The 24727-nt window shown below is 36.4% G+C and overlaps 1 protein-coding gene across 6 annotated transcripts in view; it reads left to right on the top strand.

The window, feature by feature from the left end:
* The window catches only part of NAV3 (neuron navigator 3), a 502425-nt gene that overhangs the window by 444685 nt on the left and 33013 nt on the right, over positions 1-24727 (top strand). For 5 of the 6 annotated variants that reach the window (XM_079304164.1, XM_079304162.1, XM_079304161.1 and 2 more), the window contains 7 exons: positions 439-927; positions 7277-7318; positions 9657-9817; positions 11648-11836; positions 14215-14267; positions 18729-18752; positions 21009-21086. In XM_079304164.1, coding sequence (XP_079160290.1) covers positions 439-927; positions 7277-7318; positions 9657-9817; positions 11648-11836; positions 14215-14267; positions 18729-18752; positions 21009-21086 — 1036 coding nt within the window. The remainder of the gene's footprint in view (positions 1-438; positions 928-7276; positions 7319-9656; positions 9818-11647; positions 11837-14214; positions 14268-18728; positions 18753-21008; positions 21087-24727) is intronic. The other variant, XM_079304166.1, reaches the window with a different exon arrangement.

Here is a 24727-nt window from a genome sequence, read left to right on the forward strand (position 1 = left end):
AATTTGGCACAAATACTTAGATGTTTATTAAACTATGAAGGATTTTGCAAGTGTTCGTTGCAATCATTTAAGCAGATTTGAGAAGTGAGGAGTTTAAAAGCTAATGACTTGGGAATGCCTAATTACTGAATTTGGGTGAAAGTGTAATCTGTTTATGCACTAATAAGGCAAAAATGTGATTATTTTACCTCTCTCTGGGAGAGTCTCTGTGCAAAGAGCAAATCTGAATAGGAGTGAATAAGAACGATTACTAAAGATACAAACCGTGATTACTGTGAAATGGTTAAGTGAATTTAAATTTTCTCTGCAATTGGTCAAGTAGGTAGGCGTGATTTTCGTAGCAGTAATGAAAAATGTGTAGTTTGGCTCTTAGGATGTTGCGCCATGAATGTTTGATGTGGCTATCAGTTTCTCTAAAGCTATTTGTTTTACATTTAGGTTGTTTGGTGCCAAGGCAAGTGGTAAAGCTGCCTCTGCACCCAGTTCTGAAGGTGTGAAACCCACATCGGCAATGCCCAGCCCTAGTACCACATTGGCACGGCAAGGCAGCCTGGAATCGCCATCCTCGGGCACAGGCAGCATGGGCAGTGCAGGTGGGCAAAGTGGTAGCAGCAGCCCCCTCTTCAGTAAACCTTCGGACTTAAATGCAGATGTTGTAAGCTTAAGTCACTCCCTGGCTTCCAGTCCTGCCTCAGTGCACTCTTTCACATCAGGTGCTCTTGTGTGGGCTGCAAACCTGAGCAGCTCTTCAGCGGGCAGTAAGGACACACCAAGTTACCAGTCCATGACTAGCCTCCACACCAGTTCCGAGTCCATTGACCTTCCTCTTAGCCATCATGGCTCGCTCTCTGGACTGACTACAAGCACTCAGGAGGTTCAGAGCCTGCTGATGAGGACTGGCAGCGTCAGATCTACTCTTTCGGAAAGGTGAGCTTACCTATAGATATAGTGACCACAAAATAAGAGAGAGGCAAAAGGACAGGAGCCAAAAATATAAACCCTCCATCTGTTTTGCTAAAGGGACACTGTTTAATTAGCAGCTTAGTCCTTTGTGTTAAAAAAGGAAGGAAGAAAAGAGAGATGAAAGGCACTGTAATGTGGAATCAACTGCCTTTTAAGGTTTTACAAGCACTTTTTCTATCTTGAGAAATTTTTTTGGTTCCCTTGTTCTGGAGACAAGGAGAGAAAAGAGTGGAAATCATTTAATTAACAGCAAGTGTAAACAGCCAGCAGGTACATAATGATTCCTGCATGCTGGATCCACCTGCTGTCCCAGTATTTGGTAGTTCCAAAGCCAGCAAACCTCCAGCTGTGGGAGTCCAGCTTTTCTCCTCCCATTAGCTGAAAGCACAGGCAGAGCTGGTATGTCCTGGTCTTCAGCTGACCTGTCTTGCCTTAAAATACTCAGCCTTGACAAGTTGCTTCTTGCATGGTAATCATTACACAGATCCTTACTGAAGTGCAGTTTCCCTGGTAGGGAGAAAGTTTACAAGATGAGATCCTTGCTTTATGGTCAGTCCTGGCAAGTGCCCAAAACAGGCAAAGAAACAAAAGAAAAGGTTTTTCTGTATTTGTTCTATTAAAGATTTTTTTTTTTTTATATGAAGATATTTTACCATTTAAGTTGCATTATAATAAGATGCAATCTATCTGGCACAGTTGAACCAAAATCTTTCTTAATTTTTTTCCTAATAATTTTTTCTTAATATTTTTTCTTAATATTTTTTTTCTTAATTTTTTTTTTTTGTGAAACATTTATTTGACTTTTGCAGGAGAGAAAAAAGTTATCTTTGTGAGACACTAAGTTACTTCAGCTTTGCATGAAAATTTTCAGAATTTGACAGTGAAACTCATCTCACATGAGGACTGTAAAATTAATATTAAATATTTCATTAGCCTTTGATTCAAAAAAGAAAATTTTACTGAATCAGTCATAAATATTTTAAGCTTAGTTGTTTAACAGCAGAAATATTTTAAGGAGAAGCATAAAACATCAGGTTTTTTTGCCCTTTATATAAAACTCAGAGATTTTTTGATACCCATCCTTTGGAATTCACATTCAGTGAGCCAGCATTTAAAAAAAAAATCATAATCAAAGCTTTGAGCAATCTAAATGGAAACTTTCAATCAATTTCATTTTCTTATGTTACATTCATAAGTATTACTATATCAGCTAAAAATCACACCTCTTATTAATATAATTGCAAAGTATATTACTATTATATACTGATTAATTCTATTATACATTTTAATAATTATAAAACATAATATTCTGTAACAATACATAGTATTGTTAAAAATACAGTAATTATAAATACACTGATACATGAGCAGTTTGTAGTTTACACCGTGCCTTTAATTTTTAAGTAGGAATTTGAATTTGTGTACTATGAACTGAATGTGACAATATTTCTTAAAAGGTCAATTATTAATACTAAGCTTACAGAATCCTTCACTGCCACATATGCAGATGCTGAGGTCAATAGAATGATGTGGACAAGTATGGATTTATGCCAAAAATTATATTTATATGCAGGACCTTAAACATCACATTTCAAAAATTAATGGCTTGGCAGAAGTTCCTGAGCAACCCCCACTGCTAATACTTTATGTATTTGTTCAGTGACTTAATTTCAGTGGTTCCAAGTACTTTGCCATTGGCAATATTTTTAAGTTTCAGATTTGTCCATATGGGGATATTATGTTTGAGTCCAGAGAGAGCCATTGTTCATGTTGATCTGGCCTCAAAACAAATATATGTACCTCGAGTAAATGGTGTCATTTCTTGAATTATAGCCCCAACTGGGTTTTAGCAGTTTGATTTTTCTGAAAGGTCTGATACAAGGGCTGAGTTTCTAAACTCTTTTCTACATTGAAACTTACATGTAGCAAAGTATTTTTTCACAACAAAAGCATTGATTTGCAATGTTGGAGGCAGATATGTTTGGCAGCAAATTATGTCCTTTTTTCTTTGTAATTTGGAATGCCTTTGACTATAGCATGGCATAGAATAAAAAATTATCTGAAAGGAGGTTTTTCCTTTTTCCTCAGTCACCCTAGAGCTTGCAAAAGACTGAATCAGCAGTCCTTATAATCAAATGTTCTAATATAATGTAGGGACAAAATCAGACCAAAGTGCATGATGAGGTACAACTAGAAAGCAACATAAAGTCTATGCAAAGAAACTGCAGGAAGAACTGAAAGAGAGGAGAGAGCTAATGATAGATGACATAAAAAAAAAATACAGATTTATTCATTGAAGCATTAGCTGTAATTTGATAGATATTAGTGATGGCAAGCATACTAAGAGGAAGTGAAAAGGTTAAAGATATATTCAGTTTACTGGTCCTCATGAAGTTTTCATTTCCCTGCTTCAGATACAGCCTGAAAATCTTGCAGTCATTAGAACTGGAGAAAAGTTTTCAAAGGGTCTGTGCTGAGGAAGGAGTGAGGGGGAGAGATGGGATGGAGGGCGAGGGGATTACACGGTGGCCAGTTTGCCTGGAAAAATACAGAAGATGTTAAACAAAATAGGTTAAGTAGCAGACAACATGGGATTAGTGATTAACAGCCTTTTAAATGATAAAGACTAATTTAATTAATTTTCTGGAAAACATGCTCTCTGAATAGAAGAAAAATAGTTAATAAATGAAATAAAAATCCTGAATTTACTCAACTCAAGCTTTAAGTGCTGTTGCAGATAACACTCTCATAAGCAAATGGGGAAAATAAAGGTGCTTGAATAGTTGGTGAAGAGTTACTGAAGATGAGTGACCAATGGCTTATTAGTCTGAAGGGATAGAATGGGACAGGATATATTTGCATAGATAGAAAATCGAAAATAGGGAGGCTAATTTGCAGAAGGTGTGTGCAGAGTTGTAGTGCCATTGCTGGGACAAAGCATTTTGAAAATGGAAGTATTGCATATAAGTTTTAGAAAGTAGCTCTCCCATTATACTTTTTAACATTAAGGCTTTAACTTTAGACTTTGGGACATCAAGTTTTAGGAAAGAACAGCTGGAAAGAAAACATCGGATACATGTACATTCTCTGTGAAGTTAAGTAGCCCTTGACTGCCTCCAAAAAAAGAGTCACCTTTCAGCAAATCTGCAAGGTCTCTGCTATATTTGCCCTATCCCTCCAGGGATGATCAGATGTTGCCCACAGCTTCAGGCTACCCACTGAGTGATGGTACAGCATCAACACAGAGCTGCCTGACAACTCCTGGAATGAAGTGTCAAAGTTTAATCCAGCCAAATTCTGCATCATTCAGTGAGATTCTGTTGCACTTTAACAACTGAAAATAGACTCAGTAGAAGCAAGCAAAATATTTTTCTTTTTCAGAAGGAAAGTAGATTTTGCATCTCTCTCAGGCTTTTTGCTGATTTTGCACTAGCAGTATTTTAAGAAGTCTAATTGTATTGTCATAGCAGTGTCATTCCCTCTATGGGAGGACACTTCTATTTTACCTTACAACAATTTAGGGGGATTAGGAAAAAATCATGCAGGTACTTATACTCTAAAACATATTCTGTGGTTAATTGTAAATATTACTGCTTTAGTTGTGAAATTTTCCATGTGGACACATCACCAGTAGTTCTTTCAAAGCCTTAATTGCTGAGCCTTAATTGTTGAGCATTGCATATTTGTAGCTTTCTTCTGCTTGATCCAAGGGACACAGCAAGGAAGGTATAAGATTGCAGAAATAAAGAAATAAACAGTAGTCTAATCAGCAGTAATAGCTGCATTTTAAGATTAGCAGAGTAGAAGTGGGTTTTTAGTTACATGACTGGCTTTCTCTGTTTTGCTTTAAAGGAATGCTTAGTTTTGAGTGCTATGAAAGTGCATCAAAATCCACTTAAACCCTTCAAGAATTTCAATTATTTTAAATTATCATAATTGATAGTTGTGGTTTTAAGGTGTGAAACAGTGCATCATGTATCAGATTTTCTTGTATGCCTAGCCTTTTGTAGAAACTAATTTGTAAGGCCTATATCACCTTGGCCAAGCCTATCATGGAGCTCTCTAGTTGTTTCTTAGCTTGCTATAATTGGTTTTATTCCCTAACAGCTCTGAAAGAGTTAGATGTAGCTCAAGGATATACTATTTTGGCCTTTTCCCAAGATAACCTCATCACCAAGGGCAGGTAGGAAAAAGAGTGTAAGGCTTCCTGTAATTTCTGTCATAGAAATTGCAGTCAGTTTCAGCAGTGTAAAATAAACAAAAGAGAATGAGGTACAGTGGGCTTGATAACTTCAGGCTACATCCTCAGTCCTCTTTCTGCAAGATTGCTTTTCCCAATTTGCATAGCAAAGAAAAATATGAGGAATGCTATGATACTCTCATACTCACTTTTTATTGTTTTTTGTTCATGTATGCATTGCTTCTTTCAGGAAAGGACTGTCTTTATTATCATTATCAACTTTAGAGATAAAGGTAAACTCAGTTCCATTTATCAAAAGTCTGATTTCTATGGAAGCAATGAACCCAACTTTTGGTGGATGAATTATTTCAGATATTAAAAAGATAAGGGCAATTATTGATCTGAAGTAATAGTTACCATGCTTAATGGTTTCATACAATTATCTGAAATCTAGGAGCATCTTTGTAAGCTTTATTATTTTAAAAACACACAATGAACATTTGCTACAGTCACTTTAATGCAGTTGCAGTAACTCCTTGTTTATGTTGAGGAATATTCCTCCCTATCTCATTTGATATTCTGAATTCAGAAGATTTATGGAAAATCCTGTGGTCACTCTTAACTTACTTATACAATTGGCATCATTTCGGCTTGGTGATTGGTTTAAAGGAGCACTGACTCCTTTTTTTTTCCAGATAATGTGCTATAGACTACTTTGAAATACATATATCTCTAAGTAATATTAGAAAATACATTGTTCATTTGGACTTTTAAGTGTTTGCATAAGAAACTGGTGTCATGATCTTGTTTATTCATCTTGAAATTTAGAGGTGCATAAGGGTAAATAAAGGAACATCATGGCCCCATTTTTCTCTGTGAAGAAAAAAAAAAGTGAGTCATTAATTCAAATGTGTGTTGTCTTTTTGCCAGCCATTCTGGGTCTTGTTAGATATGTTGGGAGCAAAATGCTGAAAATACAGTCTGACTCTCCCATGGACTGTGATAACTGGGCCTGTGCTGAAATACTGCTCATCCATTTGCTTCCTCCAAATGCAGGAACAAGGCCCTTCATTAAACTAGCAAAATTGTCTGTAAAATTTCCTGGTGCTAAGAGTAGTTGGCTTCCATTCATCCAAGCTCTTATAGTAATACATTGTCCATACCACTGCCTTTATCTGCTTGCATCAAGACTACGTAATAGTATCATCACCCCCAACACAATAGGAAACACCTTTAATAAAGGGATTTCTTGGGTAGCAAGGGTCCTAAGGTATTGCTGCTCTCAGAGGTGTGATTATGGTATGTAATACAGAGGCTTTGAAAAGCCATTTTGCCATTTAGTCTGTATGTTGATACTAAGCTATGTTCGGAAGGGAGAAAATTTTGCACTACTTTTTCGATGATAACTAGTTCAACCCACACCAATCAGATTCCAATTTACCAAGACTTTATGGTGAAATGCTCAAATGGCACTTGGAAGGAGGGCTAGTGGGTGCCCTTCTAGTGATGTGGTTTCAATGAGGAAAATTCCATCCATATATTTTGGGTGATCTGCCACTCTGACACTGTGTGTGCAAGAAAATGAAACAACATCACTCTGGTGCCACTTTTCATTGTCCCCACCATCACCTTGCTATGTGAAACCCTCAACAAAGAAAGCCAAGAGTCTGAATCTTTAGGACATATTTCTACATGCAGAGCTGTCATTTGGCTTCTGGCAAGGCCATGCTGCCTCTTAGCAGGTGCCACAATCTTCATTCCTTTTGGAAAGCTATTGCCTTATCATATGCAACTGTGAAAAAAAAAGATTCCTACTGTGACCATATGATTCTCACACAGATTGCAGAACAAAGCTGTAGAAAGGTTAGGAATGGTAAAGAAGCACTTTTTTTCTGACTTGGACAGTCTCCAAATTACTATTGACCCAGCCCAGAGCATGTCTAAATGAAAAATGAATGTGCAGCAGCCCTTGTCCTCTTGTTCCCTCCAATAAGTAAAGGATTCATCATGAAAGTTTTATTAAAAAGCATTCAATGACCTTTTCTTATGCACACAAACCTAGAGCTTTAAAATATGTAGTGCTGAACAGTCCTGTTTACTGTATGTCCTTAGGGATTTTTTTTGTTTTAACAGCATGCAGCTTGACAGAAATACACTACCCAAAAAGGGATTAAGGTATATTTTTTTTTTTTTTTGAGCATGACTGCTGCTTCTCTATTTTCTTGTAATCTTTTCTACACTGCCTTTATTTTTCTTTCTTCTTTTGTTGATCCTGTTTACAATAGAGTTCTTGAAATTTTGATTCAAACCAGAAAATGTCAAGTTTAACAATGAAATTTTTCTTTCCATGTCTGCCTAAGGAATAAATCTTCTTTCAATATATACTATGGAAAGTAAATGCCATTAGGGATCATTTCCTTATGCAATGAATCTTAAAAGGCATTGAATCCTGGAGAGCTAAAAGACAGAACAAGATATTTATGCAATTCAATACAACTAATTGTTGAAAACATTATGGAGAAAAGCAAGGTTTTAGAGATGGGTCTGACCTGAATTAATGCAAACACCCATGAAATTTGAACTGGAGAGCTACTAAAGGGTAGAAATACTAATTCCAGAAAGTACAAAATAATAATTTTACTATCCAAGGTTTGTAAGTATTAAATGTGTGCTGCTCCATACAGTTTTCTTGGTTCTTATCCAGCAATACACAGAGTCCAACTTTGCTACTAACTCATCACTAAATTCTGTCTTCATCACAGAAAACAGAATTTATCCACCCTTTTCTCTCCTCCATGGTTAAAAGAGCGGATCATTAGGTAACTTGGCTGGTCTCATCAGGTATGGAAGCCCATCTCCCCAATCCAGGAAAAAGATTTGGCAAACAAGGATAAATGTGCATGTACACAGACACTCTGCAGCTTTCCAATAACTGAAATTACACCATTACATCTCATGAGTTATGAAAATCTATTTATAAAATGTTAAGATAATGCTAAACTATTGTCACTATAATGCACCTTCTGAGCTTCTGCACTAGCTGTTCCTTAATAAGAATTTAGTCAAATTTCCTATCATCACAAACCAATCACTGGATTTGGAGAGAATGGAAGAGGTGGAAGATATTAAAGGCATAATGGGAACCCTGTGAGGATACAATGGGATGATTGAGGTTTGTGGATGCACAGCTGTAATGGTGGCTGAAAGCTGAAAGTGGAGTGGGAAAACTGCTTATAGGCATACAAGAATGATCAGTTGCCCCCCCCCCCAAAAAAAAGAAAAAATCAGTTAGACTTAATGTGCAGGGATCCCAGTCCAAAACTCAGATCCTGAATTCTCATTTTGCCATCTTTCCAACCTGATAACCACTCTGTTCTCTACCACATTTATAGGCAAAGATCACAGCTGTCTTTTTGAAAGGAGAAAGGAAGTAAATATTTAATAAGGACAAGATGGTTTACTGCTGTAAAATATTGCACAAAACCCCAACCACAACAGAAGTAGTTACATGTTCATTTAATCTTCTCTCTAAGCAGAAGCACTTGTGCCTCACAAGCCTGAAGCCAGAATATCAAAAGCCCTTTCTGCTCTACTGTTTTGGGGAACACTGATGGCTCATGACAGTAGCAAAGAAGGTGTTCATTTCTCAGCAGGATATTGTCTGAATGAAGCAGACTGTTTCAGACATTTCTGAAAACAATCTCTTGATTAAGACCCACACTGTCTGCACATTTTAATATTTAATCATTGCCAGAATTTCCCTTCTTCCAGCTCAGCCAAGGCTGGACCAGTGAGTTACCAGTTCTTCCTCTTAGCCCACATGTCAGACTGCTCTTGTTTTATTGGTTTACCATAGGAAGCAGTTGATTAACCATTTGCCAAACTTCTTCCTTCCAGTGAACTTATTTCTGCTAGTTGTTTATTTTTCCTGTCCCTTTCCCTCCCCTCAGTTTGGGGCAGGACAAAATGCCAGGTATCGGAGTGGCAGAGAGTATGACCAGGTCACTGTCATTACCAATGCAAACTCCTTTTTCAGAGTTGTTGATCTGTTTCAGTCCTGTTGTCTAATCAGTTGCCCACATGATACGTGACAGATTTCATTTTGTAAGTGGCTACTAACATTCCTTGGCTTCTATTCTGTCAACTCCCCATCCTAACCATACAGCTTCCAAGCTTTTGCATCAACCTGTACACTTCCTACAGCTTTGAAGTCTTTTTCTGTCAGCTCAGTTGTCTGTCTGCTATGGTTTGTCATCCTGTCTCTTCAAAAGGAGGGAATGCTGTTTTGGGTGGGGGGATGAAGAGTAAGGGGGTTTCAAGTCCTGTGGGTTTTCTGTTGTAACCCAATGGTAAATTTTACCTAATTAAACTCTCTGATGATAACCACTTGACTACACCTGATGTTTTCCTAGGGATTTGTTCTATCTAACTGGTGAAGGGTATTTGTGTTACAGCTGTTTCTTGCCAAACCATCCTTGTCATTGTCTTGAGCATGTCAGCTGTGGTTTTTCAGATACACGCCATCATCCCGGCAGACAAGTCAGGAGGAAGGCAAAGAGTGGCTACGCTCCCATTCAACTGGAGGCCTGCAAGACACTGGCAGTCAATCCCCACTTGTTTCTCCTTCAGCTATGTCTTCATCTGCAACTGGAAAATATCACTTTTCCAACCTGGGTAAATGCCATTTCCCTTCACTGTTTCTTCCCCTCCATAATAGAACCGTGAAATTCCACTGTACATATTTCTTAGCCTGCCAGACTAGGTAGTTTATTTTTAACATCTTCATCACCAAATTGTTTTACCTCACTAATGAGGGGAAACTCATGGTGTTGGTAGTGAAGTGGATCGAGGTACCACCTATTTTGCACAGAGGAAAAAAAGCACAGATTCTTTATGGCTTAACCAAGGTGATAAATTTTGAGGGAGAGCTGGAAATTAGCTTCTAGTTCAAAGCTCTTCATCATTTAAGTTTCACAGTCAGTAGGATTCTTTCCAGTGATTTTAGTGAAGGTCAGAAACTAAATATTGGATTTTTCCTACATATAGGTTTGCTCTGAGACAGATCTTTTCAATGTGTTTCAGTAGCTGGACCTGGCTGAAACTGCACTGGGTGTCATCCAAATCCTAACCTTGAATGCAATATTGTATTTTGTGATGTGAGTCACACTGCAGTTTTATTTGATTACACAGCAAGATTTAGACTTGGTTCTTCTGAATCTTGTTTCAAATTAATCCAACATAAGTTTGGTTTGTTTGTTTTGTTTTTTTTTAAATAATTTTAATACTTTCTTTAATTCCGAATAAAAACCACTTATCTGCCCTGCACTTCACACATACCTAGGTTCACAATGAGCCCTTACTGAGGAATTAGTACCATCCTTTGAAGCATTAGCACTTCTATCACTCTGTCACAGCTTATGGCATCTATACATTATGATCACTCAAAATAAATTTGTTCAGACATACACATGTTAATATTTATTGTATACAGGAAAAGAAGTTGAGCTAAGCTACTTTTAAAAATGAAATTGGATCCTCACTGAACAAATCACTGCTTTGAATTTTCCTCCTATAGTTTTACACACAGCTCTTTGTAAGCAGTGTTTTTTCACTATCTTATTTTCTATTTACAATTATCTCCTTTTGTTTTTGTTCACAGTTCTTGTGAGCTCACAATAGAGAGTAATAAGATAATGGGGTTTTAAATCTATTTTTTCATTGTCCTTTGCTTTTTTTTTAATTTTCATAGTCCTATGGAATAATTTCATCTCACAACACAGCTGTTCTGGTAGTTTATAACTTAGGACACATCTTGGATGTTCTAAAATAAAAGTCCAGACACTGAGACTGAATTTGGCTAGACAGTTTGATTTTTCTTCTAGGCATTAAGATTGTGTGGTCTAGGAGCACTATAGCCAGGCTTTCCTTCCTACTGGCAAAAGAACCTTGCAAAAGCTTAAAGTAGGCTCATCAATGCTGTTCTTGATTTCAGCCATGTCTGACTACACCTGTTTATTAGGATGAGATTCAACTGAGGCCTCTATACGAATATTTAACTTAATATATTGGTAGCTGCTCCTAAAAAACAAAGGATAAATGTCATGCATATGCAAATTAACTTTGAGTCAGTAATACAGGTATATAACAATAAAATACAGACACTGATTAATTAAAAGAGCTGCTTTTAAAATAGTTATGACCTCTTATTCCTTTTTAACTTTTGAATCTCCCCCATTGATCTTCCTTCTTGGGCTGCCAAAGGGTATTCAGACACCAGTGTTAGTGTTACCCTGTGTTTTACAGGACTGATGTCATCCAGCTACAGCTCCTTTGAGGCCATCTGCTCCACCTTTTTGTTGTAGCTATAAATGTAGGAATAAAAGCCTTACATTTTCTCAACAGCATGAAGTCCACCTAACCTTGCTACTTCTACATTACAATTTTGTGCAGAACCAAAATTCACTTAATAGAAATGTGCTTCACTAATAAAGCTTTTTATTCCAGTGAGTCCAACCAACCTATCACAGTTTAACCTTCCTGGACCCAGCATGATGCGTTCAAACAGCATCCCTGCTCAGGACACCTCTTTTGATCTCTATGATGACTCCCAGCTGTGTGGCAGTGCTACGTCCTTAGAAGAGAGACCACGAGCAATCAGTCATTCAGGTTCATTCAGGGACAGCATGGAAGAAGGTAAGACTGAGAAACCTCTTAAATCAGCAAGCATTTCTCAAAGTAGATGTCCAAAGCGTCGTTAAATTTAAAAATGTTTCTTCTGCACTCTGCACTATAGAAACTTAAATGATTTTGTGAAGCTTTTATTAATCCTGTTGAGTTGGACTCAAAAGCCTGCATTGTCCTAAAACATGGAAGGTATTATTTTCATCCAGTAATAAGCAATGTTGTATGTATCTCATAAATGTACAAATCCTCTGTAGAAATTTTGAAGAAAAGGAAGCCATTCTTGGAAAATTATTATTTTCTCCTCTAAATCCGACATGTCTGAACATACTTGACTACTATGTTTCTCTGTTTTCTTAGTCTTACTTTTGTCCTTCCATTTTTTTCCCCAAACACCAGTTCTATTTAGCATCTCCTTGCTCTTGCAGTCATTTAATCTCCCCACTTTCCTACAGCCTCCTATAGCAAACACCATGTGAATTTCTATATTGAAATTCTGTCATTTAAACTGACCTCACTATTTTTTGCAGATTATTACTGTCTGCATTCTTTAATGCTATCTACAACATCTGGAACTTTGTGAATATTTTTTGGTTTGGTTTTGGGTTTTGCTCTTTTTATCCACAGAAAACCTGACAACTCCTAATTAAATGCACTGTAACATTTTCTTCTAAATAATATTCTGGTAAATATGATTATTTTCAGAATTCTCATGAGTCCAAAGTCCTTATACCCTTTAATTAAACAAAAATAGACAACTGAAATTCCATGAAATTCATTCTACAGCTCTCCTCTTGTTCACTGCTAAGTGATGGCAATGTAAATTATCTTTATAATAGGCAAATAAAAAATGTCTTGCCTTAGCCCTAAAGGTCACAGTTATGATATAAAATGGGGTGAAAGTCCTAGATAAAACAAAAAAATACTTCTACTTTTTGATTCCTTTTACTGTATTTTAGAGGATATATCAGGCAGACATCTGGGTATGTAATATTAGCAGTAGGGTGCAGGACAACTCAAGCTGTGAGTTGTCAGCACAGAGAGGATGGCTGACTGCACTGAAGAATATCACATAATTCAAGGACAGAGCTGACTACAAACCCTTTCTGAGGAACAGAATTATCAAAGGAAACACTGGAAAAATAATGGAGAAAACAAAGCAATTATGCATAGAGAAAGAGGTGTTAAGTGTAGAATTTCAGTAATGGGTCACCAGTGGGTTTGTTGAAAGCTTTTTCATTGGTTATGTTTCATATCCAGCTGGAGTGGATAACCATGATCACTCTGAGTAAATGAAAGTCAATGCAGTGGTAATAAACAGTTTTCAGCAGTTTACAATCATTAGAGATTAACATGAAGCAATGCTGCTACAAGGTCAAATGTATTTTAAGGTGGAAGCTCTGAGGAAAGTTCAAGTGAAGCAAGTGAGGTAATTCATAGAGCCACTGTGTATGCATGCAGAATGGCAGTTTGGTTGAGACATTTAAACCAGAGACTGAAAACCAACCATACTTTGGAAACCACTCCATTTCAATGGTCAGTGGTCCTATAAAGACAAAATTAGATTTAAATTCCTTTTTGCTAATCCAAGTATTCTTTTAGAGTGTGTTTTTTGCATACAGGTAGCTATTAAAGCATTTTTTTAAATCAAACCCTGGCAAATTATTGTGAAACAAAAATAAAAATAGTAATAATTTAATAATTAATAAATTATCTTCTTTGAAATTATCTGTGAGTATAGCCTTCCTCAGGAGAGTCATCAGAAGTAGAAAGGGCCAATTTTTTTTTATAGTTTTAGTCTTCATTTGCCATTTCCAGGTAGGCCAGGAACTCCATTTCTTAAAGTGCAGCCCTACAACATTCACTCAATGTTCTTGAGGCTAACTCCACTGAGGATTAGGGGAAATATGGCACTACCCCTCAAAACTGCCCTTTTCTGTGGACTACAACTACACAGGGCAGCAATGCTGAGGGAAAACTGGGATCTCACCCCATGGAATATGAACTGTTTCCCAAAGCACAGCCTCTTACTAAAGTCATTTGCTCAGCTTAGGACAGGTGTATAAACAGCTGGATTCCTGGTTTCTCTAAGAGTGTAATTATCAAGTGATTTTTAGTCAAAGCAACAAAGGTGATGCTTGGTTTGCTGATAATAATACAAAATGTCATTGGCTCACTCACCTGCCCCACATAGTAGAAAATGTTTTCTCTGTATAGGACAATCTTTCTAAATGCAGGGAAATCTATCAATAGCTATTCTATACTGATAGCTCATAATTGCTCTTTGTGGAAAATTGGTTCTCATTTTAAAAATTTGTTTACTTATTGAGCTACTTGGGGGAAATTTCATGCTTTCATCAATATTTCATGTTATTTTCCTTTTCTTAAAGTACATGGGTCCTCATTATCACTTGTCTCGAGCACGTCTTCTCTCTACTCTACGGTGAGTATTGATATTTTAGAAAAATGTTCTGATTGCCTCTGTTCTTGTTCATCATTCATGAAAATTTCAGTACTTTGTGATCTAGAAGAATTAGAATTTTACTTCAAGAAAGTAGGAATGTTTATTTTCAGCTTTGTACTACTGCATACTATTTTAGAAAACATTTTTTCACCTTTTGATGTGAATTGCTTTTAAATGTTTAAAATTAGCCAGTATACATTTTGAAAGCTAAGAAGAGGTCACAATCTAAGAGTGTCTCTTTTATGGGAGTCCTTATGCTATTGTAGTTGACCATTTGGAGTCATTTTTCTTACTTTCAGCTAGTGCACAGCTTAGAAAATTATTTCTATCCTGGCACTGTTTGAGGTAAACTTGAAACACAAACGATTGCCTTAGGGCAAGGGAGATGTAATTTGGAGTTTAGGTGTCTACTGATTTTTATTGCAAGTGACAGCATTTAGATGTTATTTACAAAGAGAATAGCTTTATAAAATTTCAATCTTTGTTAGGTTAATTAGATTGACTAATATCTGTTTCTATCTGCAGAAGTTGTTCTAGGTGACTTTTTCCCTGTATTTTATTGTTTGGTTTTTGTTTGGTTTTTTTTCAACTGTATGGGGAGTTTTAAAATATATTTTGCATCATTTATTGCTTCAGTTGCTCCACTAGCAAGAAATCACCCATAGGGGAGTAGTTGAACATATTTGGACATTCCCTTGCTGATACACAGCAGTTTGCTTTGCTACCTCCTCACTAACTATAATTGCATGCTGCAGTAGCCCCTTTTCACAGGAGAGCATCTCACTCACCAACTTTCATCCCATGCATTTGTGAATAGTGTGAGTCCTCTCCCTGTGTCCAGGGGTTGAACAGTGTCAGCTGACATTCCAGAGATGGACTCCTCTACCCAGACCCAGCACCAGCTCTTTCTAGGAATACCAAACTCATGCAGTTTGATGCATTTGTAGCACGTGGTAGCTCTGTCTCAGTGCTAAACTCATGCTAGCTTGGAAAGTATGTTGTATCCCTGTACAATGTGCCTCTCCTAGTTGTGTTTAATCATAAAAAGTTTCATAAAAGGGAATATCTAAAACATTAAGTATGCATACCTTAGGTTTTTACAGGCCTTAAACTGCAAGTTGCAAGTCATTCCAGTCCAGACCATTCCTGAATTGTTTGGAAGTGGGAGAGAGGAGGTGAAAGTAGAAAGTGTAGTGTGTATATAAAGACTGAATACACATGAGACATGACTAATATTCAGAGTTAAGCTTCTCACTTATGTTTTGGTGGTTGAAAAAAAACTTTAGAACTATTTCACTGTCTGTGAGACACTGCAATCAGTTTGCATGGGAAGGTGTGTCAAAAATTATAATTCAGGTGTTGATGTCAAATTTTAAAGAATGTTATGAAACTGATAGACTAAAAAAATCAAGTTATAAAGTGACACAGGATGCTTTCAGCACCCAGTAGGTGAGAAACTCTGAAATATCTCTGCTCTGATATTGTGTAATGTAGCAAGAATTTATGAATACTTACTATTTATATAACCTGTTATCTTTCAACAGAATATCTTGGAAATATTAACCAAACCCCATGATAGTAAAGAATGGTATTTTTCCTGCAAAATAAACTTTAAACTGTTCACCCAGGTTCATACTATAAATATCCTCTTACTGTAAATTCACATTGCAGCTGAGGCCCCTTAAGTAATGGATTATGTAGGCAAGATAATGAAAGTTGCAGAAAAATCTAAAAATGGACTGAAAAAAATTGGTATGAAAAAATTACTAGGATTGACTTTTATTGCAGATTTTTGATCTGAATTTCTTCTGCTTGAGCCCCCTGTGAAAAGAGTTTAAACTTTTCACCAATTAATCAAAAGATGATGCACAAGTGGAGTGCAGAAACATGAAAAGTTTAACATTCAGTATCACATCAGCTGAGTGAAGAGAGCAATGGGATAGCTTCACAGGGTTATCTCAATTAATTGTATTTGTCAGATTTCTCAAGCATTATCTTAAGCCTTAGTGATAGTGTTTTCTGTGGCTTAATCACTGGAGAAATTCAGACAAAGTACTAAATGAAGATCACGACCTTCATGTCATCAATTCGATCATTACCAGAAGATAGTTGAAAATCTTCAAGTTATTCTCTGAAGATTGTTTCTTTGAGAATTAGAATGTGATATTCAGAAGAGATATTTCATTATTTTCTGCCATTACATAAGTCCAATGACACAGAAGTTTTGCATTCACTACTCTTTCTGTATATATTGGCTTTCTTCTTGACTTGCATTTGGGTTTTCAGGACTTAACTTGCACAGACTGGAAATATAGCTTGTAAAGATATGCATGTACAGAGACATCCATTTTGTTTCACAGGAAAATATACCATGTAAGCAGATGTAGTAAACTGGTTCAGTTTTGGCAGTGAATTAATTTAACCCCATGAGCAATTGAAAAAATTCTGATAGGTTGGCTCCTGTTTCAATTGCCTCCTGCTCAGTAGGTGAAACACTTGAATTTTCACATATTTAGTTAATTGCCAATTTCTTGCACTGGCTCTCAGCATTAGCTACACTTTGACTCCCTAGGCTTCATTGATTGTACTGAGCCATGCTCAGAGGAGTTGTGTAAGGACGTGTCATTTGTACCTTAATATTCTGAGCCTTCAAAGAAAGGAAGGATATTCCTTGCAAGGATGGGATGCGTGCATATGATGGAGAAGTAGAGTGAGAAAAAGAGATTTTCTTTTTAGAACCTATTGAAACAATGGCTGAGTCCTGGGTTGCAATGGTGTTAGCATGAACTTAGTAAAAACTGCTCAGATGTATTCAGTTGTCAGATTCTATTTTCTTAGCTGACAGCATGTTCAAAATCCTGGTCTTTCTCATTTATTGACTTCCTTCACTGCCCACAAAATCTGATTTATTGGAGCCACCTCTCTGAGCTCAGGGCAAGGCAACACTTCCTTGTGCCTCTTTAAAAATGAAATTAATTGTCTGGTAACAAAATGTAGCAATGCCTTCATCAGCAGGTTTGGTGGTCCAAGGACAAGTACCCTGTCCCCACATGGCACTTTTGGGGAAAGGTCACCAAATCTAATTTTTTGCTTTTGTTCTCACAGAAGAAATCATAAGTGGAAATCATGGCCTCAATCGCTTTGTGACTCTCAATGCACTACATATTTCATGTAACAAAAATGGGAATAGAATCTAATTTTTTTTTTTTGTAGGCAGATCTCCTTTTTACAAACATAGATCAGAGAGTGTATTACAGTATGTGTGTCACATCAGTGAAAAAAAATCTCTTCATACTAAATCATCCTCACATAGTGATGTGTCAGGTATTAGTTTCAGCCAAAAGCATTTCTAAGTGTTACCAAGGTAAATATCATAGCATGATAGTCTGTTTAGTGACTGATAACAGATAAGCATGTGTGGAAAGAGGCATTTTCCAGAAGTCTTCTCCCTTTACACAAGGTAAAGCAAAAAAACATTTCTATTATAAATAAGTATCTTAATTAAAATAATTAAATTCTTTTCCAGATAATGTAGACTGCTTCTCTGAACATGGGCCACTTCAGACCACGGGGTGGATTGATTTCCAGTACATTAACTGGTTCTGATTTTATGTTATGAAAGGGTTCCTTTTTCATGGCATGCCATTCTTTTCCATTAGAATCCTACTGAAGCAAGATTTATCCATCCACCAAATGTCTCTGACAAGGACTAATCCAATGCTTAGAAACTGAATGACTTTCAAATGTTTGCCTTGCAGTGATTTAGTTTCTTAGCTTCTTGAAAAAGGATGCTGAGTAAAAAACTTCAATATATGACACAATATTTTGCAATACGGAAAATACCTAAATTATTAAATAATATTGGCAAGTTTAATTGAAAACTTTAACATGTCTTGATAGCCTTTAATATTCTGTTCAGTACTCTGTATGGAAGAATTCACATTAAATTTCAAGTTCCCCTCACCTTTCCCAATGTATGTTTTACTGGTATTCTGTCAACTTCTCTTACCAGGGATTACTTATTATCATATTAGGAATGTTTCTTTGTATGCAGTAAAACAAATATAAGTCCAGGAGCCCTAATAATTATTGCAGCATAAACATTTTTTATGTCAAACTAAGGTCCAATTAGTGAAAGCATAGTAAATTTTTGTTTATATCTTAGAAATGTAGCTGCAGTTTCTGCAGTTCTGGTCCTGCTCTCCCTTTCTCCACCATTTCATTTTGTCAGTACACTGGCAAGCTCTTTGGGGTTTCAGCTGGAGCCTTGCCAAGCAAGTTAAAAGGAGTTTCATTTTTTGTTTTTCCTGGATATCTTTCTTAAATGTAATGGGTGCCTGAAGCTATTCATTTCACTTCAGTGTAGCTGGCTTTTATGTTCTATTACCGCAATTATGTTGCACACTGATTCTAAGCTGTTTCTTCTTTGTTTTCTTCCAGGCAGAAGAAAAGGCACATTCAGAGGTAAGAATTTTTCTTCATATTTATACTTCTATATTGCCTTACATTATTTTATAGTTTACTGTTTACCTGCTTTTGCTAAACTGCATAGTTGATGGAGAAAACACACCCTGTGTCTTTGCATCACCTTTTAAGTATTGCTGAAAACCTGGTGCAGCTTTCAGTGCACTAGAAGGTGTTTTCTTAGCATTGTGCTGAAGAAAGCCTCCTGGCTGTCATTCTGAAAAGATGAAAAGATGGGTGTTGAGTGGAGGAGTTGAGATAGGTCTGATTTCAGTCATAATACCACTCTGTGCAGGATCTAAGGGATTGTGCAATTCAAGGTAAGGTGCTGCCTTTCAGGAGAAAAAATACTTCAAATGGTCGCTTTGAACTTCTCTCCCTCACATTTTGCATTATATTAAATTTCTGAAACTGACCACTTTGATGGATTTCAGAGCAATAAGGATTGATTTCAGATATAAATCAAATTTGACGTGGAAAATGGCTTCTTTCTCCTCACAGTGTATAAGAACGGGAGACAAGCCTGGGTCAGCAGCTGGATACAATTACAGCCTTTCTCAAAATGAAGTCCTGGTTGTATTAAAAGGGCACCAAAGAGTAGCAGCAATAAAATACAGCACCAAGGGGTGCATTTCCACTTCACAGAGATGCATGCCTTCCAACTCCTGCATTTATGCTGCTCCTATTTTTACTATTCTAATTGAAGAAAAAGTCAACAAAAAGATATTTTGAGGAGATTGAACAAATAAACATATTCTTCCCTCCTTGATGCAGTATATTTCAAGATAATTTTGTCTAAGCTCACATCTCTTAAAGTTAAAACAAAGGAGGTAATGAGGCATGCCATAGCTCAGTAGTGCAAATTACAGTTCCTCATTTTATTGCCTGTGTATAGGACTGTACATAGAGATGAAACATTTCTTTCCTATGTTTCTATGTGATATTTTCTCAGTATCTGGGTCTCCTTGAGATGCTCTTACAGGAGATGTTGAACAGTGCTTCATGAGACCTAACATAGTGAATTTACAAGACCATGATGAAAGTGTAGCCTAAACTGGAATGTCAAATAATTGTGTTTAAAAACCAAAGAGAAAACTTGGAAAAATTAGAGGTTCAGTCAAGGATGGAGAACAGCTCAATAATCTGCCCTTGTTGCACTGAACTAGTATAAATGATTGAGCCGTTTTTGTGTTATACAGAAACATGTTCATGTTGTTTATGCAGTGTTCCGGGTTGGTTTTCACAGGAGTTATAAAACTAAAGTACTGTAATAGTCTTTACTAGTGTGTGTTACATGTTCCCTTTTCTAGGTTTGTTTTTCCCCATTTTACTTCTCTAGTCTGGAATAGTTTATGTCTGAATATGAAAGGCTTTTCAAAGTGAAACTCCATGCTGTGCTTGATTTTAATTCAATACCCAGAAGTCCCTGTAAGATCTCAAATAGGGTTAAATGATCTTCAAATGATGTGCAAGCTTCATGCTAGGTATCTACCCTAGCTGAAATGGAAACAGATATTTTTCTTAAGGGTTCTGTTTTTCATTAAAGGATAAAGTATTCTTGAGTTTATTTTCATGTCAACAAGCACATTTATAGCTACATTTATTTTTTTTAAGTTGGCAAGCAAGTTTTTGAATACGTTTAAAGAGGTTAAATTGTTTGAATTTCAGGGACTGGAGGAAGCATGTGTTAGAGAAAAAAAAATACTATTTTACCTTACCTAATTTTAAACATCCATAAAAAAAAAGGTTGTGTCTGAGGTAGCCATCAAAGCCATCTTTATGCCAGGCAGCATGAGAGTACATTTTTCAAGTTACCTTAGTCTAATGTAGACCTTGTTGGTCGCATTATGTCTGCAGTCAGGCAGAGCAAACCTCATCCAAATGCACTCATGATCAAAACCTCATGGCACATATAGGGTGGCTCTCCTTGATTGCACTAAGCTTATGTGTGAAACTTATGGGATTTGGTAAAAACCTGTGACATTTCCTTTGCAAAAGAGGATGGTACATACAAAGGAATTAAGCCTTTGCCCATATGTGCTCCCTTAACTAAAGTCCTGGCTTGTATACTGGTTAAGAGCTAGGAAACAGTTGGAGCTGCATTAAGAGACAACTTTTAATAATTTGTCTTTCTGGATAGTTCTGAGATTAAAATCTGAAACTAAGACATTAGGTGGTCTCTCAAGAACACATACAAAATAACCACAGCAAAAAAAAGAAAGGTGAAATGCTGACAGCAGTCTGCTTTTTCTCTAGCAAATTCAGAAACTACGGAGAGAGTTGGTTGCATCACAAGAGAAAGTTGCTACCCTTACTTCTCAACTTTCAGCAAATGTAAGTATTTTTTGCTTGTGATGATAAGGAGTATCAACAAATACATTATCAATAGCTCTTACTTGATGCATAGTCTTGGAAACTTTTACTATTTATTTATCTGGGTTTTTTTTTTTTTCCAAGTTAATGATTTCATTAAACTTCTGTATTGCCCCAGATTCAAGTAGAAGAAATCTTGTGGAAATGGAAAGTAGACAGTGGGAATTCAGAGTTTCCACACTTTGAATGTGACAGTCCTATCCTGTTCAGTTTCACCCTTTTCTCAGAATCAATTATAAAAAAAGGCCAAAATTAAGGAGTCACAACCAAAGAAAGACATTATTTGCATATTCTAATAGAATTCATTAGAGTTTCATTTCACAAAGACAAACCCTGCAAAATGCAGTCAGGTGTGAAGGGAAACAGTGTACAAGTGTATATAGAATTTTTATGCTGCAAAAACAGTGCTGATATATAACTAATTAAAACTGGACTATTTTACAGAGAGCGTCCTGGAGTTCCTTCCAATTGACATATATTGATAATCTAAGTTATGGCATATGTTATCTGAAAATAATGCCAGATAAAGAATGTGAGTCTATACAGTCTGATTGCTGTGGCTTCAAATGAAGTTGCTGAACAGTCTAGTGTTGTGGTTTTAAAATGCAGTTCAGACTATAATTGTCATTACTACTGTGAGGGAAATCTGAGATGCTGTTAGAGGAATGTATCATTTTGCAGTTCATGAAAGCCATTTCCTGATACCTTGGACAGCCCATAGAGTGCCTTTCTTTGAAGTGTAGGTGTCCTGAATGTTTAGATTTACAAATACTGCTGATTTTAAAGAAATTATTTCATGTTGTGAGAAAACAATCTCTAGCTCTGGGGTAGCTGCTTGTTTGTGTATGACTTCCACACATGAAAATGGGGAAGAGCTATGCTTAGAATTTATTTTTCTCTTCAGATGGCTGCAGAGCACCTGTGGGTGTTTGTACATCTGTAACAGTGTGGGTTGCCAGACTCTTCTGAATACTGAGAATGAACTAGTGGATCAGATGATGTGGGACGTTGCAATGTTTGTAAATTCAAAACCTGGTTTTCGAGTTGGGTTATTCATTTGAAAATGTCTAGCTAGAATAGCCAGCATATTGGGTATGGGGTTCTTTCCCTCACATGGTTTAGACACTGACCATCTTTACCAGTCTGGGCAGTTCTTCATTCACCTATCCTGACAGCAACAAACTGAAACCCGCACTGAGAGGTCAGAAGAGCTAAATAGCATGCTCTGGGTAGGTGTGTTTGCTAGAGAGTCTATTGTTCTCTGCAGGGCACTTTTCTTTCCACCACAAATCCAGAGGTGCAGCAATTCTGCATGGAAGTGGGGAGCACAGGCCCCTGGTACCACTCCTCTCTTTACTTTGCAGGCAGAAAAGGAGTTTTCTCTCCTTCCACTGGCTCAGAACAGAAAACACCAGCATATTCTTTATAACTGCTGTGTTGAAAGGGAGAGCTGAAAGACTACTCAGTCTCCACCACTTTTCAGTCAACCCAGAAATGCTGTATTCTATAATAGAGCAACAAATGCAATAAGATGGGAATGTCAGAGCATTCTCTTCAGCTGAGAAAATGAAGCCATTATTTTATTTGTTTGGACAAACTGTGTCCAATCTCTCCTCAGTCTTATTTGGAAGTCCTTCATATACCTCTGGCCAATATGTCTTTCTATTAAATAAACACCATATAGGATGGTTTGTAATAACATTATTTATTATTCATTGTCAAAGCCAGCTCCAAGTTGTAATCAGATCTGATCCATAATTCAAAGAAACTGAGTCAAGTTAAAGATGGGTCTTTTGGCTTGGTTTTCACTCAAACTAAATCAGCTGCATGGATAAGAAATAAATTTGAGTTGATCTGTATAAATAAGATTGGATTGTTGGGAAATTGTTTCTATATACTGCCTCTGGCCTTCTGAACAGCTAGCAAGAATGCTTTTTTACTGATCTAACTGTAGGACAACATTTCAATAGGCTAGCTAAAATATATGCATAGAAATCTGTTTTTCCTATCCAGAAGTACCACATTTGGTTAATTTAATTATATTCTTTTGACTGTTACACACCTTCTAATCCATCTCCATGGAGATATTCTTTAAGCTCTAAACCTATAATCAACCCTAAGGCTGATCCATTTTGCACGTGCATTTTTTAAATGATAAAAAATCTTTCCTCTTGCCAAATCCACAACACGTAGAAATTCCTTCAAAATTAAATTTTTCAGGACCATGAAACTTAGAGGCTTCAAAATCTCCATGAACAAAATTAAATACACAATGAATACCATACTAAAAGAAAAATAGATATTACTGGATATTGGGAGTAAATATTTTTGGCAGGATGTTTTCATGAGATACATACTTTACAAAACCAAAAAAAATGAAAAGTATTTCACAATAAACCTGGTCCTGTGTTCATTCTCTGCTGTTTCTGGTACAGAACTTGTGAAGTATTAAAAAAAGACTTACATGTGCATCCAAACAATCAAAAGAGACTGCTTAAATGTTTTAGTACTCCTTCTGTCAGTCCTTCAAGCACTTTATGAGAAGAAATTCTACAAAGTATCTGTTAAATATCACAAATAAAATCCAGCTTGAAAACAGAGTGTATAATCAACTATTTAATTGTGATAGAACCACTTAAATTTAGTCTACTTACAGACTTGATGTTTAAATGCCAGTTATTAAGATTTTTTCATAAAAATTCTGATAATTATTAACAAACAGTTGATTTAACTTGGCCAACGTATGGAAAACCTAGATGGCTTTCTAAATTTCATTAACTTGTACTGCCTTAGCAATGCATTCCTTGCATGTATTCTTTTGTCATTTATTTTGTAGTCTAAGTGACATACTTCACTAGTCACTGCCTTTTAAAGGATATATTCCTTTAAATATGTAATTAGGAAATATTCCTAATTACAAAATGTGGAGTTTATTCTCAGAGGAGAAATCAAATGTCTACATGGATAATACTACTGTGACCCTCATTTTGGGTCACCTTTGCTCATCAGTAAGGCTAAAAATTGAACAAGCATTAAGTTTAATTCAGAAAAGTTTGATCACTGTTTGTCTTTGCCAATACATCTGTTTCTGGCAGACAGAGGAATGTATGAACAGAGTATCTTTTGTGATGCCTTTGCCAACCAGAAAAATACTCTGTCTTTTCTGATGCTTTTGCGACAAATGCATTAATCTTATAATTAGTCCTTAGTGTTAGTCCTAAGATCCTTCTGATTTCCATACCTTCACTTTTGCTATGCTGTGGTCTGAAGAAGGAAACTTAAGAGCCATAAATCTTGTTCCCTCATAGTTCATCTCGATGTGAATTTGTTTTTAGCATTTCCCTTTGTAGAACTGAGCAGAAGTGTTGTATGTAAGTGGGAAAAAAGAGCACCTTATTCATGTCATTTCAACACCATTTATGTGTTTCTTTGCTTCTCCACAGAAGACTATTGGTGACATTGGTACATAAGCCATTAAAAGACTGGCAGGTTGAAATTTGACCTATTTGATCGAGACTTTGCATGGTACATTATTTTATACCAAAATCTGCCACATTGGAAGTTACAGCATTTCTCAGGCATTATTGACAACTGCTAAAAAT

The sequence above is a fragment of the Erithacus rubecula genome (assembly GCF_903797595.1).
Source record: "Erithacus rubecula genome assembly, chromosome: 4".
NCBI classification, from domain to species: Eukaryota; Metazoa; Chordata; class Aves; order Passeriformes; family Muscicapidae; genus Erithacus; species Erithacus rubecula.